A 27,194-nucleotide genomic window follows, 5' to 3' on the forward strand; every position below is an offset into this window, starting at 1 on the left:
CTGGGGCGCAGACACAGGAAGTGAGGGGATGTGGTTGTTAAAGTGGGGCCGGCAGTCTGGCAGGGCACTTTAGGTTTGTGCAACATGTGGTGTCTAGGAAGAACCACGGGGGGCGGGGGGGGGCGCCGGTGTCCCGCTGTCACGTCTGCCTTTCCCACGGAAACTGCGTGGCCTCATGCAAATTTCTGCCCCAAAGGGGTTTTCCTTGCGGCCCAGGGGCAGCACACCCCACCCCCTGGGGCAACGTGCTTAGTAAACTCTCCTGGTGGCTGGCCGCCTCCGGGAGTGAAAACCCCGAGTGTGTGCATGAGGCCGTGCTCCCCGTGAGGGGCAGGACGGCATTGCTCCGCTTCCCCGGTACCCGGGGATCCAGCCGCGTGGACGCAACGTCACAAGTCCCGCGCTGCGCACACGACCTTGACGGTGCTGGCCCTTTCAGCTTCTCAGCCCAACGGTGAACCCCGATGGTGTGTGGGTGTTCCTCTCCCCTACGAAGGGCTCCCTGGGGTTCCTGTGTGTCTTGTGTTCCGGAGCATTCTGCCTCCGATGGAGGAGGACATTAGGCTTTCTCAGGGTAGTCTTGAAGACGACACTTTCCTCCGGGTTGGAGTGTGGTCTCTTCAGGTGCAAGGGATCATTTTCCAGAACATCCGCTTGTGTTTTCGGTATGCGGATGCCATCATTCCAGGAGCGGCCCGAGGCCCAGGAACTGGAAGCTCGAAGCCCGCAGGGGATGGCGCTGGACGTGATGCTGCGTCCTTGGAACGCCCCGTGGCCGTAGATCCTGGCCACGTCCGGCCCACGAGTACCTTCTGTTTGTGTCCGGAATGTTTGTGTCCGCCTCGTTCGTGGATTTGTTTCTGTCATTCAAGTGACGGACACATCTGGGCAACACGGTGTGGAGGGCCCGGTTGAAGGAGCAGGTTCCCCGGGTCACGGAGAGGTTTCTTCACCTGCTCGCTGGGCCGCACTTTATTGTTGCTTTATAACTTAAAATCCTGGGTCAAACCTTTCAGTTTTCTGGTATTTTAAGTCTCTTCATGTGGACATGAAGCAAAGATTCTGTACTTTTTTCATTTTTTTTTAATGTTTATTTATTTTTGAGAGAGAGAAGACAGAGTGTGAGCAGAGGAGGGGCAGAGAGAGGCGGGGGGGGAGACACAGAATCCGAAGCAGGCTCCAGGCCCCGAGCTGTCACTACAGAGCCTGACGTGGGGCTCGAACCCATGAACCGTGAGATCATGACCCCAGCCAAAGTCAGCTGCTTAACCAACTGAGCCACCCAGGCGTCCCTATTTACTTTTAATTTAATTTAATTTAACTTCATTTAATTTTATTTTACTTCATTTTGTTATTTTTTATTTTATTTATTTTGTTCTACAGTCTTTTAAAAAATTTGTTTCTTTACATTTATTTATTTTTGAGAGACAGAGAGAGAGAGACAGAGGGTGAGCACGGGAGACGCAGAGAGAGAGGGAGACAGAATCCGAAGCAGGCTCCAGGCTCCGAGCTGTCAGCACAGAGCCCGACGTGGGGCTCGAACCCATGAACCGTGAGATCATGACCCCAGCCAAAGTCAGCTGCTTAACCGACTGAGCCACCCAGGCATCCCTATTTAATTTTAATTTAATTTAATTTAACTTCATTTAATTTTATTTTACTTCATTTTGTTATTTTTTATTTATTTTGTTCTACAGTCTTTAAAAATTTTTTTTTCTTTACATTTATTTTTGAGAGAGAGAGAGAGAGAGAGAGAGAGCGTGAGTGGGGGAGAGGCAGAGAGAGAGGGAGACACAGAATCCCAAGCAGGCTTCAGGCTCCGAGAGCTGTCAGCACAGAACCCGACGAGGGGCTCCAACTCAGGAACCATGAGATCGTGACCTGAGCCGAAGTCGGACGCTCAACAGACTAAGCCACCCAGGCGCCCCTCGGCCCCTCGTACTTTATTTTTTTTTTTAAGATGTTATTTTGGGGCTCCTGGGTGGCTCAGTTAAGCATCAGACTTTTGATTTTGGCTCAGGTCATGATCCCAGGATTGTGGGACTGACCTTGTGTTGGTCTCTGCACGGAGAGTGGACCCTGCTTGAGATTCTCTCTCTGCCCCCTCCCTGGCTTGTGTTCTCCCTCTCTCTCTCTCCCTCTCTCCCAGAAAGAAATGAAGAAAGAGAGAGAGAGAGAGAGAGAAGAAAGAGAGAGAGAAAGAAAGAAAAAAGAAAGAGAGAGAGAAAGAAAGAAAGACAGAAGGCTGAAAGTAAATAGAAAATAAAACCCAAAGAAAGCTGGTGGGTCTCTATAAATAACAAACAAAAGGGGCGCCTGGGTGGCTCAGTCGGTTAAGCATCCGACTTCAGCTCAGGTCACGATCTCGCAGTTCGTGGGTTCGAGCCCCGCATCGGGCTCTGTGCTGACAGCTCAGAGCCTGGAGCCTGTTTCAGATTCTGTGTCTCCCTCTCTCTCTGACCCTCCTCAATTCATGCTCTATCTCTGTCTCAAAAATAAATAAACGTTAAAAAAAAATTAAAAAAAAAATAAAAAATAAAAATGCTTATTTATCCAAAGCAGGCTCCAGGCTCCGAGCTATCAGCAGAGCTGATCTGGGGCTCGAACCCACAAGTCGTGAGATCATGACCTGAGCCGAAGTCGGATACGTGACTGAGCCACGGAGCCGTCCCCCACCCACACCCAAAGATGAGTGTCTGAGCCTTGTGTATTTGAGGGACGCACCCTGTCAGAAGGATGTGCCTGGCAGGTGCTGTGGTGGCTGCGTGTGTGGACCACGAGCCCACGGGAAAGGAGGCTGTGTGGTTCGGGTGTGTGCACTGCCCTGTGGCTGCTGAATAAACGTCGGCGGAGTGAAGTACCGTCAGGTGACGGTGTCTCTGGGTCACTCAAACCTGTACTTGGCCCTTCCCCTGTCAGAATCGGGGTGTGGGCACCTCGGGGGTCGGCCGTGCCCGGGCCCCCTTCTTGGGGTGACTGCCTGCCTCCCAGCACATGGGCGTGTTCTCAGGGCCCAGCTGCTCGCGGCACAGTGGACCGGGCCTTGGGAGGGGAGAGGCCCATCCGTGGACAGAGGGGTCCTGGGGAAGCCTGGGTGCTCGTGGGGCAGGGGAAGCGGTCTTGTACCTGGTCCCCTCGGTGGGAAGACCGACGCCCTCTGTCCGGGGTCCCTCCCACCCATGTCCCTGATCTTCCCTCCTGGGCCCCCGAGCCCCTCCCCCAACCCCCCCATGCAGGCCCCCGAGCCACCCCCCCCAACCCTCTCTCACAGGCCCCCCTGAGTGCCAGCCACCTCCTCATCGTGCTTGTAAGCACGCAGTTGGGCGTCAGGACGCTGTGGCTCTGGGCCTTGGGGTGGGGCCTCTGGGACACTGGGGTGTGGACACTGGGGTGGGTGGCTGTGAGGAGAGTGAGGGACCAGAGGTCTGACCCACCCGCACCCCTTCCTTGTGTCTCCTGCACGGGGAGGTGCTGCGGTGGTGAGAACAGAGTCGGGGGCTGGAAGGGGGCGGCCCTGGTGTGGGTCCCAGGCAGAGAGCCAGGCTGCGGGGCCTCAGGGAAGAGGGGGCACACACCGGGGGCGGGCAGACCGGGCGGGACCTTGGGGGCTGGGGGCGGCCCGCGCAGCACACTCCCCTGCCCACTGCGGTCTCTTCGGGGTTGGCCAGTCTCCTGGCTTCAGGCTGGGCTGGGCTGCTCTGTCCACACCTCTGCTCTGTCCACACCTCTGCCCCGTCCCCTTGTTTCTCCTTGACCTGTGTGTGCCCGCAGAGGCCTCAGGGTCGTCGGGAGACAGTCCTCATTGCCGGGACACTGCGGTGGGGAACAGGGAGGTCTGGCAGCCCTGAGTTTATGGGGACCAGCACCCGGGAAGCCCCAAGTGGCTCCTCCCACCCCCGCCACACTGGCAGGACCGTGTGCTTGGCAGCCGGCCCTCGGAAGACTCAGCAAGGCTGGTTTACAGACACAAGAGCAGAGCTTTTAATATCCTGTAGCTGGAACAGCGTGGAAGGCAACCCATGCTCAGGTCACAAGCACGTCCCCGCGGAGTCACCCTGAGACCTGACCTTTGACTTCTGGCCGCAGGGGGGCGGCCACCAGCCTTTCGGGCCCAGCAGGGAGCAAGGCGCCCGAGGGGGCGGGCAGGACGCCCCGCGGCGGTGCTGAGGCCACACAGCCTCCGCTGCCTCACTGGCTGGCTGACTCCGGGAAGAGCTTCCGGAACTTGCTGTAGGCAGAGCTGCTGATGACGACCCTGACGTCGGCCGCCCCGGCCTCGGGGATCACGTCCACGTCCTGCACCGTCGCCTCCTGGTGCAGCCAGCTGAGGAAGTGAGCAAGGGACACGTTCTCTGAGGCGGGCGAGGACCCCAAAGGGCTATGTTCCCAGGAACTGGTCCCAGGCAGAGCGCCGTCCCACAGAACGCTACCCCTGGAGCCCCGTCCCCTGTCCCCGAAGAGTCCCGTCCCCGCAGAGCCCTGTCCCCCAACCGCACACCGCCTTGCTGTCACTGGTGGGGGACCTACCGGCAACGAAGTCCCCCGCCCAGCCGCATGCCTGTCAGCTCAAGGAGGCCGCTTGCCCCGCAGGCCAAGTCATTAACCCAGATTCGCTGCAGGCGCGTCAGACACCCCGCACCTGCCCCGCGTGCTGGTGCTCTGCCCGGCCTTTCCTACACCTGCTTGGCCAGCCCCACGCACCTCAGCTGTGCCCCCGCCAGCCGGACTCGGAGCGTGAGGACCTGTCTCCCTGTGGCTCTCAGGACGGCGTCCTCCAGCCGGGCCCTCAGCTCCGGGAGCCCGTGTCCCAGGAGGGCGGACACGGCCACGGCCTGGGATCCTGCCGGGCTGTACCTGCGTCGGGGCGGCGGGCAGACCCCACTCAGCCCGGGGAACACCGAGCGGGGGTCCCCAAGAAGCACGCCCGCCCACGGGGCCTGAACTGTGACTGTGTCAGACGGTCCCAGGAGAGGACGCGGCCCCGCTGGACAGGGACACAGGGATGGAGAAAACCATAAGGCTGCGGTGACACGGGGGGAGGGGGGGCCTGTGGGGGTAAGGGGTTCAGAACATGCAACCCCAGAACACGGCTGCGGTGACACATCCGGGACAAGGGCGCTGGGACCGCCCCTTTCCCTCCCGGGACCAGCAGGGGGCGCTCCGCGGAAAGCCGCGGGGCAGGCGGCGAGGGGCGGCCACAGGTCACCGGGCCGCGTCACCAGTCCGTGCGGGAATGAGGTCCGGGGGGAGGGGGGCAGGCCGGGGTCCACTCACCCGGGCACCAGGTCGACCTTGTTATGAACTTCCAGCACGGAGTCCAGCAGCGGGGCGGGCAGGCGCAGGCCCCGCAGGGCGGCCAGGACGGTGGCTTTCTGCAGCTCCGTCTCGGGGTGGCTCACGTCTCTCACGTGCACAACCAGATCCTGGGGAGCAGACGGGCCCCGTGCTGGGGACGGGGTTCCGGGGGGCACACCGGAGGACCCGCGCCGGCCGGGGGCTCTCACGGGCACCGCACGGTGGGGTGGGAGCGGGAGCCGGCCCGGCCCCCTGGCGGTCCCCTGCCCCGGTCGCGGTGGGAGGCTCCCCGGGACCAGAGCTGGCCCGGGGCCCACCCAGTGCCCCCTGCTCGGGGGTCCAGCCCCGGCCAGGCCGCCGCCCTCCACGTGGCCGGGGGCCCTGGGCGGCTCCCGCACCAAAGGCAGCAGCACGCACCTTCGGGCTCAGGTAGGCCCCCCGAACCCCACCGGGTGCCTTGTTCATCATCCGCCGAACCCTGAGTCCGCATGACTCCAAATTTTAAAGGACGCCTCTTCCTACGTTTAAGTATCTTTACAGGTAGGTGACCCATGCACAATTGGGAAAACGCGGGCATCTGACTGGTGCAGCGCTTTCGGCTGGGGTCATGACCTCACGGTTGGTGGGTTCAAGCCCCACCTCGGGCTCGGGCCCACAGCCTGGAGCCCGCTTGGGATCCTCTCTCTCCCTCTCTTCCAAGATATATGAAAAAGAATTTGGAAAATGCAGCAAGAAGAAAGAGCTGCCTGTAATTCTGCCCCTGGGAACAGGCACCGCCCACATTCCAGAATGTTCACTTCCGGGTTTTAGATGCGCTTAAAATTAAAAAAAAAAAAGTTTTACTTCAGAAACGTTCCAGATTTTCTGGAAATATGGCAGAGGGGGCACGTGGCCCTCACCTTGCTGCCGCAGCCAACGTTAGTCATGGCGTGTGCCACAAGGCGGGGGTGACCCCGGGGCGCACTTGTGACGACCCTCCAGTCTCTGTCCCGAGTCAGTGGCCTCTCCTCTTCCGTCCTGGACACCACCCAGGACACTTGTCACATTGCTGGTCACCTGTCCTTGGCCCCTCTGAGCCCCGACCACGTTGAACACCACACGGGCATTTTGTGGGACGCCCTGTAGCTGAGGTCGGCCTGGTTCATTCTCCTGTTTACACCACGGTTCGGGGTTTGGGGGCAAGACCACAGAGAGCGTGCCCTGAATCCCCGCGGCCACAGCTGTGCACACAGGTGACCTGAGGGACAGGCGCCTGGTCGCCCTGGACAGCGGTTCCACCTCCTTCTGTGAATTTGTCTTTAAAGGGGTCACCCAACAGGGCTCAGTCTCAGGGTGGCTTAGGCGCCACCTTCCTGAGGGGGTGTGTGTCCGGAGACCTGGCCCCCAGGTTGTGTCGTGTGAGGGGACCCGGTCCCCGGGTTGTGTTGTAAGGGGACCCGGCCCCCACGCTGTGTCGTGTGTGAGGGAACCCGGCCCCCATGCTGTGTTGTGTGTGAGGGGACCCGGTCCCCAAGGCTGTGTCGTGTGTGAGGGGACCCGGCCCCCACGCTGTGTCGTGTGTGAGGCGACCCGGCCCCCACGCTGTGTCGTGTGTGAGGGGACCTGGCCCCCGGGTTGTGTCGTGTGTGAGGGGACCCGGCCCCCACACTGTGTCGTGTGTGAGGGGACCCGGCCCCCATGCTGTGTCGTGTGTGAGGGGACCCGGCCCCCTGGTTGTGTCGTGTGTGAGGCGACCCGGGCCCCACGCTGTGTCGTGTGAGGGGACCCGGTCCCCAAGGCTGTGTCGTGTGAGGGGACCCAGTCCCCAAGGCTGTGTCGTGTGTGAGGGGACCCAGTCCCAAGGTGGTGTCACACGTGAGTGGATCTGGCCCCCAAGCTGTGTCACATTTGATGGATTTCGCCCCCACTTTGTATTGTGCAAGAGGGAATCCTGCCCCCAAGTTGTGTCATGTATGAGGGGACCTGCTACCCAGGGTTATGTCGTGTGTGAAGGTACCAGATCCCTATGTTGTGTCACGTGTGAGGGGACCCGGTCCCCAACGCTGTGTCATGTGAGGGGACCGGGCCCCAGGTTACACAGCTGTTTTAGGTAATTTGGCCCCTGGGATCATCCCACACTCACTGAATGAGCCACGTCTTCCAGGGTGGCGGAGAAGGACTCGATCAGGCTGTGGGGCAGCTGGGAGAGGAAGCCGACGGTGTCCATGTAGATGACGGCCACGCGGGAGGGCAGCCACCCCGCGTGGGCCGTGACGTCCAGTGTCGCAAACAGCCGATCCTGGGGCCGGACGGCGTCGTCACCCGTCAGGGCCTTGATCAGCGTGGTTTTTCCTGGAAGGTGGGTCACAGGGGACGCGCTGTGTGAGAGGCCCCCTCACCACACGTGTCCCACCTCGGCAGCAGTCGAACCCACGTGCATCTGGCCGAGGCGGCGGCCATGCGTTGTGAGGTCTCTGAGCTCCTAGTCTCCGCCCTGTGTGGTCAGAGAACCTGCCGTTCTCGGTCACGCTTGCGGCCCAGAGGGCCAGGGCCCAGGGTACGAGTGCCCGTATGCAGGACGGCGGTGGTGCGGACGGGGTGGTGACGGCCGAAGGGGTGAGGGCACCCGTGCACACGAGGATAGTACAGACCCGGCGGTCACGTTTGTGCACGTGTGGGGGACACGTGATTGGCATCTACGTAGACGAGGCAGGTTCTCCGCGTGTCTGAGATGCAGTGGGTATCTGCGTGGCAGAAAGGTGATGGTGTAGACAGGGGCCGTGGTGCCTACGGGGCATGTGTGTTGTCTGTGAGGTGGGCTGGGTGCCTGTGTAGACAGAGTGCTGGTGGTGGAGTTGAGGTATGCGTATACGGCAGACCGGATGTCGGTGTAGACAGAGTGATGATGGAGTGGGGTGGGTACAGTGTGTGTGACGTAGGCTGGGCGTCTGTGTAGACGGGGTGGTGGTGAAATCGGTGTGTGTGTGTGGGGGGGGGTGGATGGGGGTGACAGCGTTAATGGAGTGTGGCGGTGTAGACAGGCAGGAGCCGTATGTGTCTGCAATGGCCCCAGAGGACGTCCCCTCCACTCAGCCTTCCTGCAAGAATGCGCCCGTGTGTGCGCCTGGCCCCCGTGTTCGGGGCCACGCCAGCTCGTGGACATTACTGGTGGCCACTGGCTTCAGCCCGCCCCACAGGTGAATGAGGAGATGACCCGGTAGGGCGGCCCCACCTGGACACACAGGTGCCCTCACCACACAGGTCCCGGGGCACGGACTCCTCTGTGCTGGTGAGCCACGGGCCGCGGGCGTAACCTAGCAGTACTGAGTTCGGTAGCCTCGGCGGAGCGCCAGAAGCTCGGTGCTGACGCCGCCGTGCGGGCGCACTCGCCGTTTCCCACAGGGTGAGAGCCTGTATCTACCCAAGCGGGATTCTCTGCGGCTTTGGTGCCCCCGCACTTTCTGTTCCAGGTTTTGTGGGAAGTTCCCTCCCTCCTTGAGGACAGGGAGCCGGTGGCGTGAGGCTGGTGGGGACCTCACGCTGGCAGGGGAGTGGACCTCGCGCAGCCCGGCACCCGCTGGCGGACCGGACCCCGACGGTGAGGAAGTCGCACCTGCCGTTGTCTCCCTTTACCGAGCACAGCCGTGAGCTCAGGGCTTCGGGACGAAGGAGACCCGAGGTTCCGTGTCCTGCAGACGATCGCGCTGAGCGCACACGTTAAGCTAAACCACGAGCCCTGTGGTGAGGTCCTACTGCGCACAGTCTGAACCGCTTTTATCCTTCTAGGGGCCTGCCCACCATGAATGGTCTTAACACCGTCACCCTTCTGTCTCTCTCTGAGTCTCAACACACCTGTAAGAGAGGGGAGTGCAGTCCGCTGTCCAGCACTCGATGACCACGCTGCTGACCTGACGGGGCACCCGCCGTGGGCCCTGCAAATGCCCCGGGGACATGAGCCACGCTTTCCACCTGTTCTCATCATCCGTCGGCCCTCTGAATCCCAGGGCCTTGTTGCGTTGGCGAGCGGTCTCTCCCCAAATGCACTAGCAGGGTGGTGGGGGGACGGCGGACCCCCCCAGGAGCCCCCAGAACTTCTCTCACCGCAGTTTGTGTATCCCACCATGGAGACCACAGGAAACTCCCGCCGTCTGCGCTGCCTTCCCAGGAGACGCCTTTTCTCCCGAAGTCTGTCCAGGGCCTTACGAATCTTCAGCTCCTTGTCCTTCAGCAGGCGCCGTTGCACCTGCACGAGCGATTCTCCTACAAACACCCAACACGGCGAGTCGGTGAGCACACTCACAAAGACGTGAGAGCAGAGTGAGCCACGCGGGTCCCTGTGTGCGTTGTGGACAGGCATTCTGCCCCTGGGACCCGCCCCCCGCCCCGCCGGTCTGCTCCTCTATACTGCCCCAGCACCTTCCTGTCTGACAGATGGCTTCACCCAGTGGAGGGTGGCCTCGCCTCCGGACTTCCGCCCTCTGAGGTCACCTGGGCTCCCCTTTATTTGGCAGTAAGGGAGAGCCTCCGAAGGACAGCCCCCATGATATCCAGAGCCACCTGAGCGGTGCCCCAAAGACACATCTACATCCTGACCCCTGGGACCTGTGAACGGTAACTCATTTTGGAATATGGTCTGGGCGCATATAACTGGTGAGGGATCTGAGGGGTCATCCCGGGTCAGCGTGGCCCTAAATCCAAAGACAAAGGTCTGCGTAACAGAAGAGAAGACAGAGGAGAAGCCGTGTGAAGATGTGAAGACCCATGTGGGAGGGACGCAGCCACGAGCCCAGGGACGCCTGGAGCCCCAGAAGCTGCAAGAGGCAGGAAGGACCCTCCTCTGGAGCCTCTGGAGGGAGCACAGCCCTGCCCACCCCCCCGACCCGATCTCAGCGGCCCCGCCCCCACCCCACCCCCCAGATCTCAGACTTCTGGTCTCCAGAGCTGACAGAGTACATTCCTGAGGTTTGAAGGCTCTGGCTTGTGGTCCTTCATTGCAGCCACCCCAGCAGACCACGTAGATATCCTAGTTTGTGTGAATGGGACCATGCACGAGGTCACATGCAGCCCCACTGGGATCTTTCAGCAGCGCTGCTGTCCCCTTCCTAAGGGTGGCTGCCGTGACATACCCCCTTCTGAGCACGCGGTGACAAGACCTCACGTTACCTGACCCCATGATGTAGCGTGAGCCTCCTCCCCGTCCATCCAGGCGGGTGGTGCTGCTCAGGTGGGACCTGCCGTGGAAAGGGGGCGTCTCAGTAGACAGGGTGAGACGTCCGTGCCCATCTAGGGGGAGCGTACCAGGTGACAGCACACAGACGCGAGGGTGAGATGAGAACTCTGGGTGGAGAGAGCGAGGCAGGGGGTCTTTCCTCCTGCCTGGATCTTCACCGTCACGGAAGGGGGGCCCCACAGCGGGGTGACCTGTCCGGGTAGGCTCGCTGCTTGGACAAGAGCCTGACAGGCCTCGTCCGGGAGGGCACGCCAGCCCTGCTGCCTTCCGTCTTCACCGCACCCCAGGCAACGGGTCGGACACGCGACTACGCGAGCCGCGAGAGCTGGGGTGTGCCCCGAACCTGAGAAGGGGGAGCTCAGCCAGCGCCACCTGCAGCCGGGCCTCCTTCGTCCGGGCGTTGCAGCGGAAAATGGAAAGAACAACGGTGAATCGGTCAAACACCTGCACGCCCCAGGCGGCCTCGAGTTCTTTCTGGAAACGGAGGGAGGGAGTGAGGGCATCTGCAGCGGTGTCTCGGGTGAAGGGGGCCCCCGAGATGGCGTCGGCGATTGATCCCGGGGCCTCCTCCGTCCGACCCGACTCCCTCCGCCCTCCTCCCGGAGCGTGGGAAGCGCCCCGAGACTCCCGCGTACCTTGGTGGGCGGGGCCATCCTCTCCACATTCAGAAAGACCGCGGTGACTTCTGGCAACGCTCGGATTTTCTCTGAGGAAAAGAGAAGGTTCGGTCGGACGTCAGGGCTCCATGGGGTCTGTCGTGGGGCCGACCCTGGGCTCAGGCTGGCTGTGGTCACCGGGTTCCCCTCGACTCCCTGAGGGCATATTTGGGAAGTCGGGTGTGTGAGGCAGGGGAGGGGAGGACCGGGGTCCCTTCGGGGGTCGTGGGTCTTGCACACGCAGGTGACACGACCCCACGGGGTCTGAATGGCTCCATGACCTGCGGTGACAGAGCCGGGCGGTGAGCACCCCCTCAGCGTATCCGCAGGGCTCGCCGCTCTGAAGTGTGACACCCCCGGGGGTCCCTGGAAGGCAGGGTTCACACACAGCACCCTGTCTGCGGGGAGGGCCGGGCTGGGGTCCCGGGGCCGGTTTCCACCGGACTCTGAATTGCCCCGACGGCCCCATCGGGCACAGTTCAGGCTGCGATCGGGGCACGGAGGCGTTTTGGACGTCTGATCCAAGTTCCCGTGAGGACGCCTCTACTCGGCCCAGACGGCGAGAGCCCCACCGTTCCTGCTCCAGGAGGAAGAGAGCCAGGGAGCAGGGCCCACCTGTCAGGTGCCGCAAGGTCCCTCTGCCGAACGCGACCTTCCCGTCGGGTGTTCTGGCGGGCACCACCATCCTTTCCACCACCGACCAGCGGTCCAGCGTGTGGACCAGAGATTCCGCCTCCGCCACCTGCCGGTCAGCTTCGGGGAGACACAGGGCCAGGGTGAGGGGCACACCCCTGCGAGGTCGGCCCCGGGGCCCCGTGCTCCCCAGCTCGGATGGCTGCCCGCACGGCGGCACAGAGGTCCGGACGCAGCACCCAGGTAGGCACCTGGTCCGAAACACAGCTGTGTGCCTCCAGGCCCAGACCGTTGCAGCCTCTGCTCACGCTGGACGCCGGGGGCCGGGCAGATAACGGGACGTGGGCTCGGTGAGGCCCCCGCGGTCTGTCGTGACCCAGCGGACAGCGGGTCTCGTGACGGAGCCCAGGAACTGGCTACATCCATTGCCTGCAGGGTGGGCTGTGAGCCCCCGCGTAGGCAGGGAGTGGGGCGCTGGTGCCGGTGGGTCCTGGGGCTTGGAGTCCTGACTGCTGCCGACAGGGCCGAGGGGGGCTCAGGGCTCTGTGACACGGAGGCCAGCGTGCTGGGCCCCATCCTGTGACACTTGTACTAAGCGCCCGCTGTGCCCCAGTGCGGTCTGTCCTCTCCCGGCGGCTGCCTTGGAGCACAGTGTCCTCAGGTTCCCCTGAGGGCCCTCGCTGGTCCTCCTCACCTCGCCCCTCTGGGTGGGGTCCTCCGATTCGACTCCTTAACCGTCACGCGTGGGGCATTGGCAACCCCCCAGACGCGGTCTTTCCCGACCTCCGTGGGGGGCCACGTCCCCACTCAACCATGGATCACCGTGCAGCTTCCCACAACCCCCCTGGCGGTCCTGCTCCTGCGGCCACTCCCACAGCCACCGGCCTGGGCGTCTGGTCGAAGTGCCACGTGGGACCCCCGACGCTAATGCTCGGGGAACCACCAGGTGGGGATGAAACCTGAGGACACTTGTGTATTCACAGTTCACATGCACGGGCTCACTCATAACTGGACCCTGCTCGTAGGACTACGGAGGCGTCCCCCACCCCTCACCTCCCCACCCCTGCACCACAACTCCCCACTCCTGCCCCACACCTCCCCTCCCCACACCTCCTTACCCTGCCCCATACCTCCCCTCCCCATACCTCCCCACCCCTGCCCCACACCTCCCCTCCCTTGCCCAGCCCTGCCACATACCTCCCCTCTCCCACTCCACACCTCCTCAGCCCCCACCCCACACCTTCCCTCCCCTGACCCACATCTCAGCACCCCTCCCCTCCCCCATCCACACCGCCCCTCCCCTCCCCACCCCTGCCCCACATCTCCCCTCTCCTGCCCCACACCTCCCCACCCCTGCTCACCCCTGCCCGGCACCTCACCTCCTCTGCCCCACATCTCTCCTCCCCGCCCCATACCTCCCACCCCTGCCCCACTCCTCCCCTCCCTTGCCCACCCCTGCCCCACCCCTCCCCTCCCCCACCCCTCCCCTCCCCTGCCTCACACCTCCCCTCCCCTGCCTCACACCTCAGCACCACACCACTGAAGACCAGTTGACACCACTTCCTTGTACCCCATCTATCACATCCGGCCATTAGGAGAAAATTACAGGGTATACTGACAGGTGACAAACGTGATGTAAAGACACAGAGCGGCATCAGAGCCATGGAATATGGCAGGGATGATGGAATTATCGGACCAGGAACTTACAACAACTATGAGTCATATGCTAAGGGCTCTGACAGATAAAGGAGCCGGCACGCAAGGACAGATGGGCAACGTAAGCAGACAGATGGAAATTTGAAGAAAGAGCCAAACAGAAATGCTGGCTGTCACAAACACTCCAACGGAAAGGAAGAATCCGCTGATGGGCTTATGAGTGGGCCGGGCAAAGCCAAGGAATGAATCTCTAAGCTTGAAGACAGGACTAGAGTCGTGATGAAGACATTCCAACTGTGAACGACGTAGAGAAACTGAGAAGTCAAGCCACAGACTAGAAGAAAATATTTGTAAAAAACATCTGAGAAAGGGCTGTTATCCAGAAGAAGTCTTAAAACTTAGCAGTAAAAGAAGAACTTGAGGGGCGCCTGAGGGCTCAGTCGTTCGAGCGTCCGACCTTGGCTCAGGTCATGATCTCGTGGTTCGTGAGTTCGAGCTCCACGTCAGGCTCTGTGCTGACAGCTTAGAGCCCGGAATCTGCTTCGGATTCTGTCTCTCTCTCTCCCTCTGCCCTTGCCCTGCTGGCACTCTGTCTCTGTCTCTCAAAAAGTGAATAAACATTAAAAAGTGTATTTTAAGGGGCCCCTGGGTGGCTCAGTGGGTCGAGCGTCCGACTTCGGCTCAGGTATGATCTTGTGGCTCATGAGTTCGAGCCCCACGTCGGGCTCTGTGCTGAGAGCTCAGAGCCTGGAGCCTGCTTTGGATTGTGTCTCTCTCTCTCTGCCCCTTCGCCGCTCATGCTCTGTCTCTCTCTGTCTCTCAAAGATGAACAAACGTTTAAAAAAAAATTTAAAAAAAAGAACTTGATCAAAAGCTGGGCCAAACGGGACACCTCAGTGGCTCGGTCGGTTGAGGGTCTGACTTCGGCTCAGGTCACAATCTTACGGTTTGTGAGATCGAGCTCTGCACGGGGCTGTCAGTGGGAGCTGGCTTGGGACCCTCTGCCCCCTCTCTCTTCACCTCTCCCGCTCACGCTGAGAAATAAACATTAAAAAATTTCATAATAAAAATACAAAAAAACAAAAGCTGGGCCGAAGACCTAACACACACCTGACCACAGAAGCTGGGGAGAGACGCTCTGTACCATATGTGGTCGGGGAAATGAATGCACGTTACCTCGAGAGCCACGCACACCTGTGAGGCTGGCCCAGACGCAGAATGCGGACAACACCTGACACTGGTGACACGGGTGCAGCAAGAACCCTCCTTCGTCGCTGATGGGAACCCAAAGTGGCGAAGCCGCTGGCAAAGCAGTTTGGTGCTTTCTTATAAAACCAAATGTGCTCTTACCAGAGGGTCCAGCAGAATGCTCCCTGGTATTTACCCAAGTGAACAGAAACTTGGGTCCACACAAAGCTGCACGTGGATGTTTACAGCAGCTTGGAAGCAACCTTGACGTCCCTCCGCAGGTGGACGGATAAATACACTGGGGGCCATCCAGACAATAGGGTCTTAGCACCACCAGAAACAAATGAGCTGTATGGCCACAGAAACTCACGCAGGAGCCTTAGATGCATGTGATTGAGTGACAGGAGCCGGTCTGAAAAGGCTGCGTAGTGGATGGTTCTAATCCTATGATGTTCTGGAAAAGGCAGAACGAGGCACATAGTAAAAACATCTGCAGTTGCCAGGAAGGGGGTGGGGTGAAGCACGAACAGGAGGGGCAGTGAAACCCTCTGCAGAATCCTGTAACGATGGATCCGTGATGTCGCACATGGTCCAGACCCACAGAGCGTGAAACACCGAGAGTGAATCATACTGTAAACCGCGGACTCTGGGTGATTCCGTGTTCACGTAGGTTCCTGGATCGTAACACGTGTCCTGCTCTGGTGGGGATGCTGGTAACACACGAGGCTAACCAGGTGGGACAGGAGGTACGGGGAACCCTCTGTACTGTCTTCTCAAGTTTCCTGTGCAACTAACACTACTCTAAAAGGCTTTAAAAGAGAAAACAAGGAACATAGCGCTGAGATGGAATGTTCTTGAACAGGAAAATTCACAGGAACAGAGAGCAGATTCGTGGCTGTGAGGGACGGGATGGGGATGCGATGCAAAGTGGCTGGTATTAAGGGGACAGGGCCTCCTTCTGCGGCCCCACCTCCCCACAGCCACCCATCCTGCCGAGGGTCGCAGGCCGTGCTCCCTGGAGGACCCCTCTCTGGAGACTGTCCTCACACCTCTGTGCCTGCCCCTTCCTGCTGTGGGCTCTGGTCTTCCCAGGCCATCAAGGACCGCTCTGCTGAGACCCTCGAACCACATCTCGCCCACCCGCAGCACGTGGGCCCAGGAGGTGGCTCTCTGCCGGGAGTGCGTGCTGTGCCCCGAGCCTCCAGCTAACTGGCTGTGAGTGACTGGGGGGAACGATGGCGGTGCCAGGCAGCTGCCCTCGAGAGGGCAGGCAGACAAGGGTTTGAGGTTCCGGGTATAAAGTGCATGCACGATGACCATCTTCTTGCGCAATCTTTAGTATTCAGTGGTTACATGAATGAAAATGCTGCACAGTAAGGTACTTAAGGATCCGTCCCACACACACACACGAACACACACAGACGGGGCACGCTGACTCTAGACTTTTGCTAGATTCTTTACAGGAAAGAACGGGTAGGACACAACACACGCTGCAGGGGAGAGGAGGGCTTAACCAGGGAGCAGGCAGAGAGGGGACAGGGCCAGGCAGCAGGGGGCTGGGGCTGCCTCCAGCAGGTTGGGGGAGATGGGTGGGGGCGTTTCCGTGCTGCGCTTGGCGCCCCGCCCCCTCAGCCCCGGTCCTCCGAGTCTCCGCCCCCGACGCCCCGCCCCTCCCAATCTCCGCCCCCAGAGCGCCAGCCCTGAGCTCTGGACTTGGAAGCCCCGCCCATCCCAATCTCCGCCCCCAGTCGGTCCCGAAAACCCCGCCCCCCTAGTCTCCACTCCGGAGTTCAAGTGCCTACAGCCACGCCCCCCCACCGAGCTCCGGCCCGATTCTCCCGAGGCTCCGCCCCCTGGAAGCCCCGCCTCTCAGAGTCCCCGGCCCCGCCCGCGGCGCAGTTCCTGCGCACCTCGGGTCAGCTGCGGCTTCCCGGGTCCCCAGTTGACCTCAGGGTGAACCAGGCACACGCGCTGGGTCCCCACCGGCAGCAAAGGGTCCCTCCTCAGCAGCTCCTCCTCCTCTTCTTCCTCGTCCTCGGCATCTTCCGGTTCCTCCACCTCTCCCGTTCGGCTTCTCGGGCCATCAGCCGGTGGGCCCCGTCCTCCGCCCCCTCGCCCCTTGAGGTCCCCGGGGTCGAAGGCGGCGAACGCGCGCTCGGGGCAGACCAGCAGCGGCGGCGCGGGTCTCGGAGCCCGGCGGCCGAGAACTACGCGAGACAGCCAGGCCGCCGGGCGGATGGCGGCCCGCAGGGCCCACATCCTGCGCTGGCCTGCACGCTATGGGGCGGGGCCTCGGGGGGGGCGTGTTCCCATGCGAACTCCCCATTGGCCCCCGGACGTCACGTGCTCGCCGTCGCTTGATTGGCGCGAGCGGTCCCGGGCTGGCAAAGCTTGGGACTCCGCCGCAGGGGGCTAGCTTCGCTTCGGCGGAGCCTGCCCGGGGCGGATGCCCGCGCCGGGTAGTGCCGCCAGCGGGGCAGGCGCAGGCATCCGACCCTGGGCGGGCGCTTCCCCTCACCCGTCTCTCTCCGGCTTCCGAGCGGGATCTTCCCTCAGATCCGAGTGGTCTGGTCCTGGGGGCCTGAGTGCCCCCGCAGAGGTCCCACATCCTGCGAGGGGGTCCGAGGCTGCACCGGGGGTGGGGGTGCCTCCACATCCTGCCTTGGGGGTCCGAGTGAGGCCGCGGGGGTCCCACATCCTGCCTTGGGGGTCCGAATGCCGCCTCGGGGGTCCACATCCAGCCTTGGGGATAGGAGTGCTCCCTCGGGGGTCCCACATCCTGCTTTGGGGGTCCGAGTGAGGCCGCAGGGGTCCCACATCATGACTTGGGGCTCTGAGTGCGCCCCCAGGGTTCCCACACCCTGCCTTAGGGGTGTGAGGGCTTCCCCTGGGGGGGGTCCCACATCCTGCCCTGGGGGTTCCGAGTGCTCCTCCACGTTTCCCACATCTTGCCTTGGGGGTCTGAGACCTTTTCGGGGGTCCGGAATTCTGCCTTGCAGGTCTAGTACTGCCCTGGGGGGGGGGTCCCACATCCTGCCTTGGGAGTCTGAGCCCATCCCGGGGGTCCTACATCCCGCCTTGGGGGTCTGAGCCCATCTCAGGGGTCCCACATCCTGCCTTGTGGGTCTGAGCCCATCTCAGGGGGCCTGAACTCTGCCTTGCAGGTCTAGTAGTGCCCTAGGGGGTCATACATCCTGTCTTGTGGGTCCAAACCCGACCCTAGGGTCCCACATCTTGCCTTGGGGTCTGAGTGCTCCCCAGGTTCCCACATCCTGTCATGGGGGTCTAAGTGCAGCCGTGTGGGTCCCAATCCTGCCTTGCGGGTCAGAGTGGTCCCTCGGGGGTCCCACATTATGACTTGGGGGTCAGACTGCTCCCTCAGGGGCCCCACATTCTGTCCTGGGCTCTGAGTGCTTCCCCATGGGGGTCCCACATCGTGCCTTGGGGGTCTTAGTGCTGCCCCAGAAGGGGGTCCCACATCCTGCCTTGGGGGTCCCACATCCAGTCTTGGGGGTCAAAGTGCTCCCCCAGGGTCTCACATCCTGTCTTGGGGGTCTAAGTGCAGCGTATGGGTCCCCATCCTGCCTTGCGGGTCAGAGTGCTCCCTTGGGAGTCCCATGTCATGACCTGACTCTCTGAATCCTCCACGGGGGGGGGGGGGGTGTCCCCACATCCTGCCTTGGGGTTTGAATGTGGCCACGGGGGTCCCAATCCTGCCTTGGGGTCGGAGTGCTCCCCCAGGGTCCCACATCCTGCCTTGGGGTGGTGGGGGTCTCACATCCTGCCTGCGGGCAGAGTGCTCCCTTGGGGGTCCCACGTCATGACTTAGGGGTCAGAGTGCTCCCTTGGGGCTTCCACATCCTGCCTTGGGGTCCGAGTGTTCCCCCAGGGGTCCTACATCCTGCCATGGATGTCTGAACCCATCCTGGGGGTCCCACATCCTGCCTTGGGGTCCAAGTGTGTCCTCGGGGTTCCACATCCTGCCTTGGGGGTTTGAGCCCATCTCAGGGGTCCTAACATTCTGCCATGAATGTCTGAGCCCATCCCAGGGGTCCCATATCCTGCCTTGGGGTCTGAGCCCATCTCGGGGATTCCACATCTTGCCTTGGGGGTTTGAGCCCGTCTCAGGGGTCCTAACATCCTGCCATGGATGTCTGAGCCCATCCCGGGGGTCCCACATCCTGCCTTGGGGTCCAGGCGTGTCCTCGGGGTCCCACATCCTGCCTGGGGGGTTTGAGCCCGGCTCAGGGGTCCCAACATCCTGCTGTGGATGTCTGAGCCCATCCCGGGGGTCCCACATCCTGCCTTGGGGTCCGGGCGTGTCCTCGGGGTCCCACATCCTGCCGGGGGGGTTTGAGCCCGGCTCAGGGGTCCTAACATCCTGCTGTGGATGTCTGAGCCCATCCCGGGGGTCCCACATCCTGCCTTGAGGGTCTGAGCCCATCTCAGGGGGCCTGAACTCTGCCTTGCAGGTCTAGTACTGCCCTAGAGGGTCTTACGTCCTGTCTTGGGGGTCTGAGTGCTCCCTGGAAGGGGGTCCCACATCCTGCCCTGGGGTCTGAGTGCTCCCCAGAAAGGAGCCCCACATCCTGCCTTGGGGGTCTGAGTGCTCCCCGGAAGGGGGTCCCACATCCTGCCTTGGGGGTCTAAATGCAGCTGCAGGGAACGCAATCCTGCCTTGCGGGTTGGAGTCCCCTCGGGGGGTCCCACAGCATGACTTGATGGTCTGAGTCCTCCTCCAGGGGGGTTCCCACATCCTGCCTTGGGGGTCTAATTGCTCCCCTAGGCATCCCACATCCTTCCTTGGGAGTTCGAGTGTGGCCATGGGAGTCCCAATCCTGCCTTGGGGATCCAAGCCCATCTCGGGGGTCCCACATCCTGCCTTCGGGGTCTGGGCCCATTCCGGGGGTCCTGCATCCTTCCCTGGGGGTCCAGGCCCATCCAGGGGTTCCACATCCTGCCTTGGGGGTCCAAGCCCACCCCGGGAGTCCCACATCCTGCCTTGGGGGTCCGAGCTTATCCTGGGGGTCCCACATCCTGCCTTGGGTGTCAGAGTGCTTCCTTGGGGGTCTCATATCCTGCCTTGGGGGTCCAAGCCCACCCTGGGAGTCCCACATCTTGCCTTGGGGGTCCAAGCCCATCCCGGGGGTCCCACATCCTGCCCTAGGGGTCTGGGCCCATTCTGGGGGTCCCGCATCCTACCCTGGGGGTCCCACATCCTGCCTTGGGGGTCCAAGCCCATCCCAGGGGTCCTGCATCCTGCCCTGGGGGTCTGGGCCCCTTCCGGGGGTCACACATTCTTCCCTGGGGGTCCGGGCCCATCCTGGAGGTTCCACATCCTGCCTTGGGGGTCCAAGCCCATCCTGGGGGTCCCACATCCTGCCTTGGGGTTCAAGCCCATTCCGGGGTTCCACATCCTGCCTTGGGGGTCCAAGCGGAGCTTTGAGAGTCTCATCCCATCACTGGGGGTCTGCAACTCGGCCTCAGGGGCCCCAGACGCTGCGTTGGGAGTCATCGCCAGTTCGGAGGAGGCTCAAACTTTGCCTGGCATGTCTGAGTCCGTGATCTCAGATCGTACACTGCTACGGGGGTTCATGTTCAGTCGCATGGGTCCCATACTCTGCCTTGGGCACGTGATGCTGACTTTGGGCTTCTTCCCCAGTGATGCTTGGGGGTCTGAATTTGGCCTGGTGACGGCGGGGGGCGGGTGGGGATTCTGAAGTCTGTGCTGCTAGCCCGGGTGTGTCCCTGGGCGTCCCAGGACCTGCTTGGGGATCAGAAGCTGGCTGGCGAATGTGGCGTGGGAAATGAATACAGAGGCCAGTGGGCCCAGGAGGGTGAGAGGTGGTGGGCTCTCCACCTGGAAGGGAGGGCCCCTCCTGTTCAGACTGTTATCAGTATATTCTCCAGGAGAAATTCAGAATGCGTGGTGTCGAAAGGGTCACATGGATCCCAGCTGTCACTAGGGGGTTCTTGTTTTCACAGAAGAGCAGGTTTAATGGAAATGTTCCTTTTTAAGTGTCTGCAGAAAGCCACGGCCTTTCCGATATTTCGATGATGGTGACGCTCGTCATTCTAACATGCACAACGAAGGAGGGGACACGTAGGAACACGTAGCCCGAAGAGGCAGGGGAGGCCTGGTTGCTGTGTCGGAACGGGGGTGGGGGGGATTGAAAGGAACGTTTGAGGTGGTGTTACTGTACTGGCAGGAACTGTCCTGTGCAGCCCCCCGAGCCAGCGTGACCACGTTGGGCACGGTTGGAATTGAGTTGAGCTGTCGTGCGTCTGTCTTAAAGAAAATGGGCGAGCTTGGGATCTCGACCCGGTGTCGCCAGTGACGCCCCCACGGGCCGTGAGTCCTGGGTGCCATTTCCTTGCTGATGGAATCAGAGTGTGGATTAGAACCTACAGTAACGAAGGCACAAGGGTGTGTGTGCTGATGGCGTATATCGTTCCGGGGCCGGTCCCCCAGCCCTCCGCCCTGTCACACGGCTCCCGACCGCCAGCACCGGGCACGGGCATCAGTGAGTCCGCGGAGAAAGCACGGGGCCTTGTGTCCCCGGGGAGGGTGTCTCTGCGGGGCCTGGCTCTGAGATCCTGGGGCGAAGCTGCTCTGCAGCGGGAGGCCGGCTGGCGAGCGCACAGGAGCTCGCTGTGGTCCTGTGACGCCCCCTGGCGTAAGATTCGGGCAGGTCCCCTCCTCCCAGCCCTGCCTCCTGTAGACGGAGTGCAGTCTTACTTGGGGGAGCAGACCTACCGGAGCTCGCGTTTCCAGGGCTGCGCGGGGCGCCAGGTTCTTAGCCGCACTCAGACCTCTCCGCTTCCTCGGTTCCCGTCGCCGTCCGGGCCGCATCGCCAGCGCTGTCCCCTGGAGCCTGCCTGCCCGGCGGTTTCTGGGGGTGGCTTGGGGAGGGACGACGGTGAGGATTAACACTTGATAATGAGGTAACGCATTTTTTTTACTCCTTTACTATTGACACTATGCCCTGAGGCTGCTGAGGGGGGTGGTAGACGGTTTCCTGCTAAGTAAGTTCATCCTACAACCTCAGCTCCGTGCGAACCCCCAAGCTGTCTGCAGACTTGATTCAGCAGACAGCCCTCGAAACGTCTAGTGTGTGTGATAAACGGCGCAGATGTTGGCGTGAAAATGGTGTTGAGGCTGTGGGAAGAAGTAGGGGAGAGAGGAGACAGGTGCCAGTCGCCTGGGGTCGTGGCGCCGTGCACACAACACGGTGGGAGGGGGCTCGCACAGCCGTGGGGAAAAACCGCTCGTGTTTTGCCTTCGTGTTGAAAGTGTTCCGTTTTCCCGATTCTCCAACACCCGTGGTTGTTAAGATACATCGTGGATTGGATGGGGAGATGTGTCCTGATGTGGCAGGAGCCCCGAACCGGGCGCAGTTGGAGTCAGGGGCCGCCGGTCGTTTAACCCCCTTCCCAGGCATTCAGAGACGGACTGTTTTGTCCCCTCTGTGAGCCGAGCCACTCCCCATTTCTTGGCATTGTCTGACTTTGGGTGCTTTCTTCCCTCTGCCGACAACAGTGTAAAAACGTCGAATTTTAAGAGCGTGTGCTGAAAAGCCCCAGCGTGTGCAACTGCCTGTAGCTCGGGAAAGACTCACCGAGCGAGTGGGGGGGTGGCTGTGTCATTACGTGGCTTGCAGCCTCAAGGGCTCCACGCAGCAATCTGACCTCTCTTGTGTCTCAGCGAAAGGTCTGGCCAGGAGGAGGGGAACCTGATGCCCGCGTGCGATGGCGGTGGCCAGGACACGGTGTCGGTAAGTGCCCGTGCTGACGGAATGCGTGGCCACGCTGATACACGCTTGTTACGTGGGCCTAAGACGCGTGTTTCCCTCGGGGGGGGGGGGGGGGAGTGACACGCTCATGCAGATGGCAAGGTGTAGACAGGAACGCGGGAGGAAACACGGACCCCTTCTAATCTGTCCCAACAGCGGTCACTAGTAAGGTTTCGCTACAGGGGCACCTGCGTGGCTCGGTCGCTTGAGGCCCTCCCACTTGGGCCCAGGTCACGATCTCGCGTGATCTCGCGTGATCTCGCGTGAGTTCGAGCCCCGCGCCGGGCTCTGGGCTGACGGCTCGGAGCCTGGATCCTGCTTCGGATTCCGTGTCTCCCTCTCTCTCTGCCTCTGCCCTGCTCACGCTCTGTCGCTCTCTGTCTCTCGCAAAAATACATTAAACGTTAAAGAAATTTGAAAAAAGATTTTCCTGTATATTCTTCTAGTTTTCTTTTCTTTTTTTTTTTTTTTTTTGAAGCCATCTCTATGTCCAAACTGGGACTCGAACTCACAACGTGACAGCAAGCGTGGTGTACCAGCCACGTGTCCCTCTTCCAGGCTTTTTATGCACGTACACACACACACACACACACGCGTGTGTGTATTTGCATATCTGTCTGCACACATGTGCATATATGTATCCTAAAATTTAATAAAAAATGAGTTCGGGGGCGCCTGGGTGGCACAGTCGGTTAAGCGTCCGGCTTCAGCCAGGTCACGATCTCGCGGTCCGTGAGTTCGAGCCCCGCGTCGGGCTCTGGGCTGATGGCTCGGAGCCTGGAGCCTGTTTCCGATTCTGTGTCTCCCTCTCTCTCTGCCCCTCCCCCGTTCGTGCTCTGTCTCTCTCTGTCCCCCCCCCCAAAAAAAAAAAAAAAAAAAGAGTTCGAATTGTATATATTGTTTTATAATTTCTTTTTTTATCTTATGAAATTTTAGGCTTAAGGATGTGCCTGGCTGGATCAGTTGCCACACCATGCAACTCTTCTGTTTTTGTTGTTATTTGTTTAATTTTATTCATTTTTGAGAGATTTGAGAGAGAGAGAGAGAGAGACAGAGGGCAGGCAGGGGAGGGGCAGAGAGAGAGGGAGACACAGAATCCGAAGCGGGCTCCAGGCTCCCAGCCGTCAGCACAGAGCTCGACTCGGGGCTCGAACCCACAAACCCTGAGATCAGGACCCGAGCCGGAGTCGGACACTCAACGACAGAGCCACCCAGGCGCCCCACCCCGAGCATGCAACTCGATCTCAGGGTTGTGAGTTCGAGTCCCATGTTGGGTGTAGAACCTACTAAAAAAAAAAAAAAAAAAAAAAGCAGAAACAAACAAAATAGGAAACAAAATTTGTAAGTTTCACCTGTCTCTTGAGTATCCTTGGAGTGAGTTTGCACTGCTGTGTAGACAGCAATGACAGACCACAGGGTGGTCTGTCGGCCACGTAGCAGTTTAGTTAATAATCCCTCACGTTCACCGGGCTTGTCATGTATACATGGGGTGCGACCACAGTGTCGTGAGGTTACTGTTTTCCAGTCACTCCTGACTTGAGAATGAAAATACGTGTCGGCCCGAGTATAGCTGGGGTGGCTGCTCGGGACCTGAGATGGTGAGGGTTGGTCATCGTGGCCTCGCATGTGCGTGCGAGTCTGCAGAGTTGGCTCAGGAGCACGCGGACGGGCGGGTTAGACTGAGGTCCCCATGGCTTTAAGCCGGAGCGACATCAGGGGTCATGCGTGTCTGGGTGCGTGCAGGGCTGGGCGCGTGCAAAGCCCCCCAGGGCTGTGTCCCCAGGACGCATTACTAGCACTGCGGTTGGCTGTTTACAGGTCACACATTGTGCTTCTGGGGCTCCACTTGGTGGTCTCCTCCCCTGATCCTGCTGTGTCCCCCTCCCCACGACCAAAATACATGCCGTTTTTAATTTATTCGTGCTGGTCCTGGAGAGTCAAGCTCGTTTTTGTTTAGGCGCTTGGTGTGAGGGGCACCCGGGTGGCTTAGTCGGTGAAGCATCCGACTCAGCTCACGTCATGATCTCACAGCTCGTTGAGTGTGAGCCCCGCGTGGGGCTCTGTGCTGACGGCTCGGAGCCCGCAGCCCGCTTCGGATTCCGTGTCTCCCTCTCTCTCTGCCCCTCCCCTGCTCACGCTCTGTCTCTCTCTTTCTCTCTCAAAAATAAATAAACATTAAAAAAATTGTTTTCAAACACTTGGTATGAAATAAACACGTATTGAAAGTGCGTGGTTTAACACGCGTGGACACCTTCTGGGCATCACGGCCATCAGGATGATGACTATCTCCACCCCCCTCCCCCCTCCAGATCTTGTAAGCCTTCGCAGTGGCAGACCCAACACCTCTCCACACCCACTCCAGTCTGCCCTGTCCCTGACCGTGACACTGTGTGCATTTCCTAGAGGGTTATATACAGGGACTCACGCACTACGATTTCTGTTTCTTGGTGCTCGGGCGTCATTCACTCAGCATAATTAAGTATGTTCACATTCAACCATATTGGAATGGGTCAGTAGTTCATTCCTGTATTTTCTTTATTTTTTACTTTTTAAAAGTTTATTTATTTTGAGAAAGAGAGACCGCGGGCAGGGGAGGGACAGGGTGGGGTGGGGGGGACAGACAATCCCAGGCAGCATCAGGGCAGAGCCCGATGCAAGCCTCGATGTCGCGAACCAGGAGATCACGGCCCCAACCGAAACCAAGAGTCACAGGCTTAACTGCCCGAGGCCCCCAGGCGCCCCGGTTCGTTCCTTTTATTACAGAGTGGTGGCTGCACGTGTGGACCGACCACCGTCTGTGCGTCCGTTTATTGTGGACGGGACATTTGGGTTGTTGGGAGGTTTCCTTATCCCTGATAAAGCTGCCGGCAACATTTGGGCACAAGCCCTCGTACGGAAAGATGCCTCTGTTTCTCTCAGGTAAATGCCAGCGGCACGGTGACTCGTAGGCACACATTTCACGTTTTGCGAAACCGCCAAACTGTTTTCCGAAGTGCTGGTATCGTCTTAGGTTCCCGCCGGCAGGTAGGAGGGCGCCTGTGGCTGCACGTCCTCGCCAGCATCTGTCAGCTTGTATCAGCTTAGCCGTTCTAAAGGCGGTGGGTTTGCAGTTCCCCATCCCTAGTGCCTGATGACGAGAGCGTGTCCACTGCCTAAGGGCCCCATCTGTGTGTATCTTCAGGCGAGGACTCTGTTAAAATCGTTTGTGACTCTCCTCTATTGAGTGGTTTGTTGTTGAGTTTTGAGAGTTCTTTTTTAATGAACTTAATTGTTTTGAGAGTTCTTTTTAAAAAATATTTGTTTTTGAGAGAGGGAAAGAGAGAGCATGAGCACGGGGAGGGGCAGAGAGAGAGCAAGAGAGAGAGAGAGAGAGAGAGAGAATGTGGACCAGGGGAGGGGCAGAGAGTGCGAGACACAGAGTCCGAAGCAGGCTCCAGGCTCCGAGCTGTCAGCCCAGAGCCCGACGCGGGGCTCGAACTCACGGACCGCGAGATCGTGACCTGGCTGAAGTCGGACGCTTAACCGACTGCGCCACCCAGGCGCCCCCTTAATTTTATTTTTTAAATGTTTTTATTATGAAAGGGTGTTGAACTCTGTCCGATACTTTTTCTGAACCTGTTGAGTTGATCATGTGATATTTTTCCTTAATCCTGTTGACGTGGTGCCTTACAATGATCAGTTTTCATATGTCAGACCAACCTTCTATTCTAGGAATAAGTCCTGCTTGGTCCTGCTGTATAGTCCCCTGAGTTCTGTGCGCTGGTATCTTGTTGAGGATTTTTACATCAGTGTTCATGAGGGATGTCCGTGTGGTTTCCTTGTAGTGTCTGTCTGGCTTTGGAATCCGAGGAATGCTGGCTTTCTGGAATGAGTTGGCAAGTGCTCCCCCCCCTCTTCAATGTTTGGAAAAGCTCGAGAAGGATTGGTGTTAGTTTTCCTAAAATCCTTTGGTAGAATTCCTCAGTGAAGTCTTCAGGTTAAAAGCTTTTCTTTTCACATTTTCTGTTTCTGTGTGACTTAGTCTTACTAGGTTTTGTGTTTCTAGGAATTTGTCTATTTCATATACGTCATCCCGTTTGCTGCTGTGATCTTACAAACCTGTTTCTGTGGAATCTGTAATAATGCCCCCACTTTCAGTCCCGATTTTCATAATTTGAATCTTTACTCTTTTGCCCTTAGCCCATCTAAGCTAAAGGTTTGTTAACTGTTATCTTTTTTATTTTAAGTTTTATTTATTTAAGTAATCTCTACACCCAATGTGGGGCTTGAACTCACAACCCCAAGGTTAAGAGTTGCATGCTCTTCCAACTGAGCCAGCCAGGCACCCCAAATCTGTTATCTTTTTGAAGAACCAGCTTTTGGTTTCATTGGTTTTTCTCTATTGTTTTTCCATTACCTATTTTGTTTATCTCCGTTTTAATTCTTTGTTAGGTCCTTCCTTCTGCTACCTTTGGATTTAATTTGATATTCTTTTTCTCATTCCTCAAGTTGTAAAGTTGTGTTGTTGATCTAAGATCTTTCTTGGTTTTCGGTGCCAACATTTACAGCTGTAAATTTCCCATTAGCACCACTTGCCCACCATTCCAAAAGTTTTAGTTATGTTGATTTTCATTTGCATTTGTCCCTAAATATTTTCTTTTCCTTTTCTTTTTTTAAAAATTTATTTATTTTTTATTTTTTAAATTTACACCCAAGTTAGTTAGCATATAGTGCAACAATGATTTCAGGAGTAGATTCCTTAATGCCACTTACCCATTTAGCCCA

General features: G+C 59.4%; 2 protein-coding genes across 3 annotated transcripts in view; one reads left to right on the top strand and one right to left on the bottom strand.

Moving 5' to 3' along the window:
• Positions 1 to 3,957: 3,957 nt before the first annotated feature.
• Positions 3,958 to 16,932, bottom strand: GTPBP6 (GTP binding protein 6). Of its 2 annotated transcripts, XM_086696540.1 has the most exons (10): positions 16,548 to 16,932; positions 11,776 to 11,913; positions 11,140 to 11,210; positions 10,848 to 10,978; positions 10,438 to 10,505; positions 9,376 to 9,534; positions 7,418 to 7,626; positions 5,275 to 5,423; positions 4,702 to 4,854; positions 3,958 to 4,324 (listed from the first exon to the last, which is right to left on the bottom strand). In XM_086696540.1, the coding sequence occupies exons 1-10, from the start codon at positions 16,894 to 16,896 to the stop codon at positions 4,189 to 4,191; spliced, it is 1,563 nt and encodes a 520-aa protein (XP_086552666.1). In that variant the 5' UTR covers positions 16,897 to 16,932; the 3' UTR covers positions 3,958 to 4,188. The 2 variants fall into 2 exon arrangements, with proteins under 2 accessions (XP_086552666.1, XP_086552667.1); XM_086696541.1 differs by lacking the exon at positions 7,418 to 7,626 and having other exon boundaries at positions 5,275 to 5,446.
• Positions 16,933 to 19,840: 2,908 nt separating this feature from the next.
• Positions 19,841 to 27,194, top strand: part of LOC147571208 (cohesin subunit SA-2-like) — a 65,081-nt gene continuing 57,727 nt past the window's right edge. Inside the window, exons 1-2 of the mRNA XM_086696535.1 lie at positions 19,841 to 21,582; positions 22,343 to 22,412. Coding sequence (XP_086552661.1) covers positions 21,578 to 21,582; positions 22,343 to 22,412 — 75 coding nt within the window. The 5' untranslated portion in view covers positions 19,841 to 21,577. The remainder of the gene's footprint in view (positions 21,583 to 22,342; positions 22,413 to 27,194) is intronic.

Source organism: Puma concolor, unplaced genomic scaffold (assembly GCF_028749965.1).
Source record: "Puma concolor isolate L17-30 unplaced genomic scaffold, mPumCon1.1.hap2 unalloc_scaffold_45, whole genome shotgun sequence".
NCBI lineage: Eukaryota > Metazoa > Chordata > Mammalia > Carnivora > Felidae > Puma > Puma concolor.

Excerpts from the sequence above, each read along its gene's own strand:
- GTPBP6 (XM_086696540.1), bottom strand. The coding sequence starts at position 16,896 with ATGTGGGCCCTGCGGGCCGCCATCCGCCCGGCGGCCTGGCTGTCTCGC. Across the intron at positions 11,914-16,547 it reads GAAGCCGCAGCTGACCCGAG|CTGACCGGCAGGTGGCGGAG; the intron begins GTGCGCAGGAAC and ends GTCTCCCCGAAG. Across the intron at positions 10,979-11,139 it reads GGATGGCCCCGCCCACCAAG|AAAGAACTCGAGGCCGCCTG; the intron begins GTACGCGGGAGT and ends CTCCGTTTCCAG.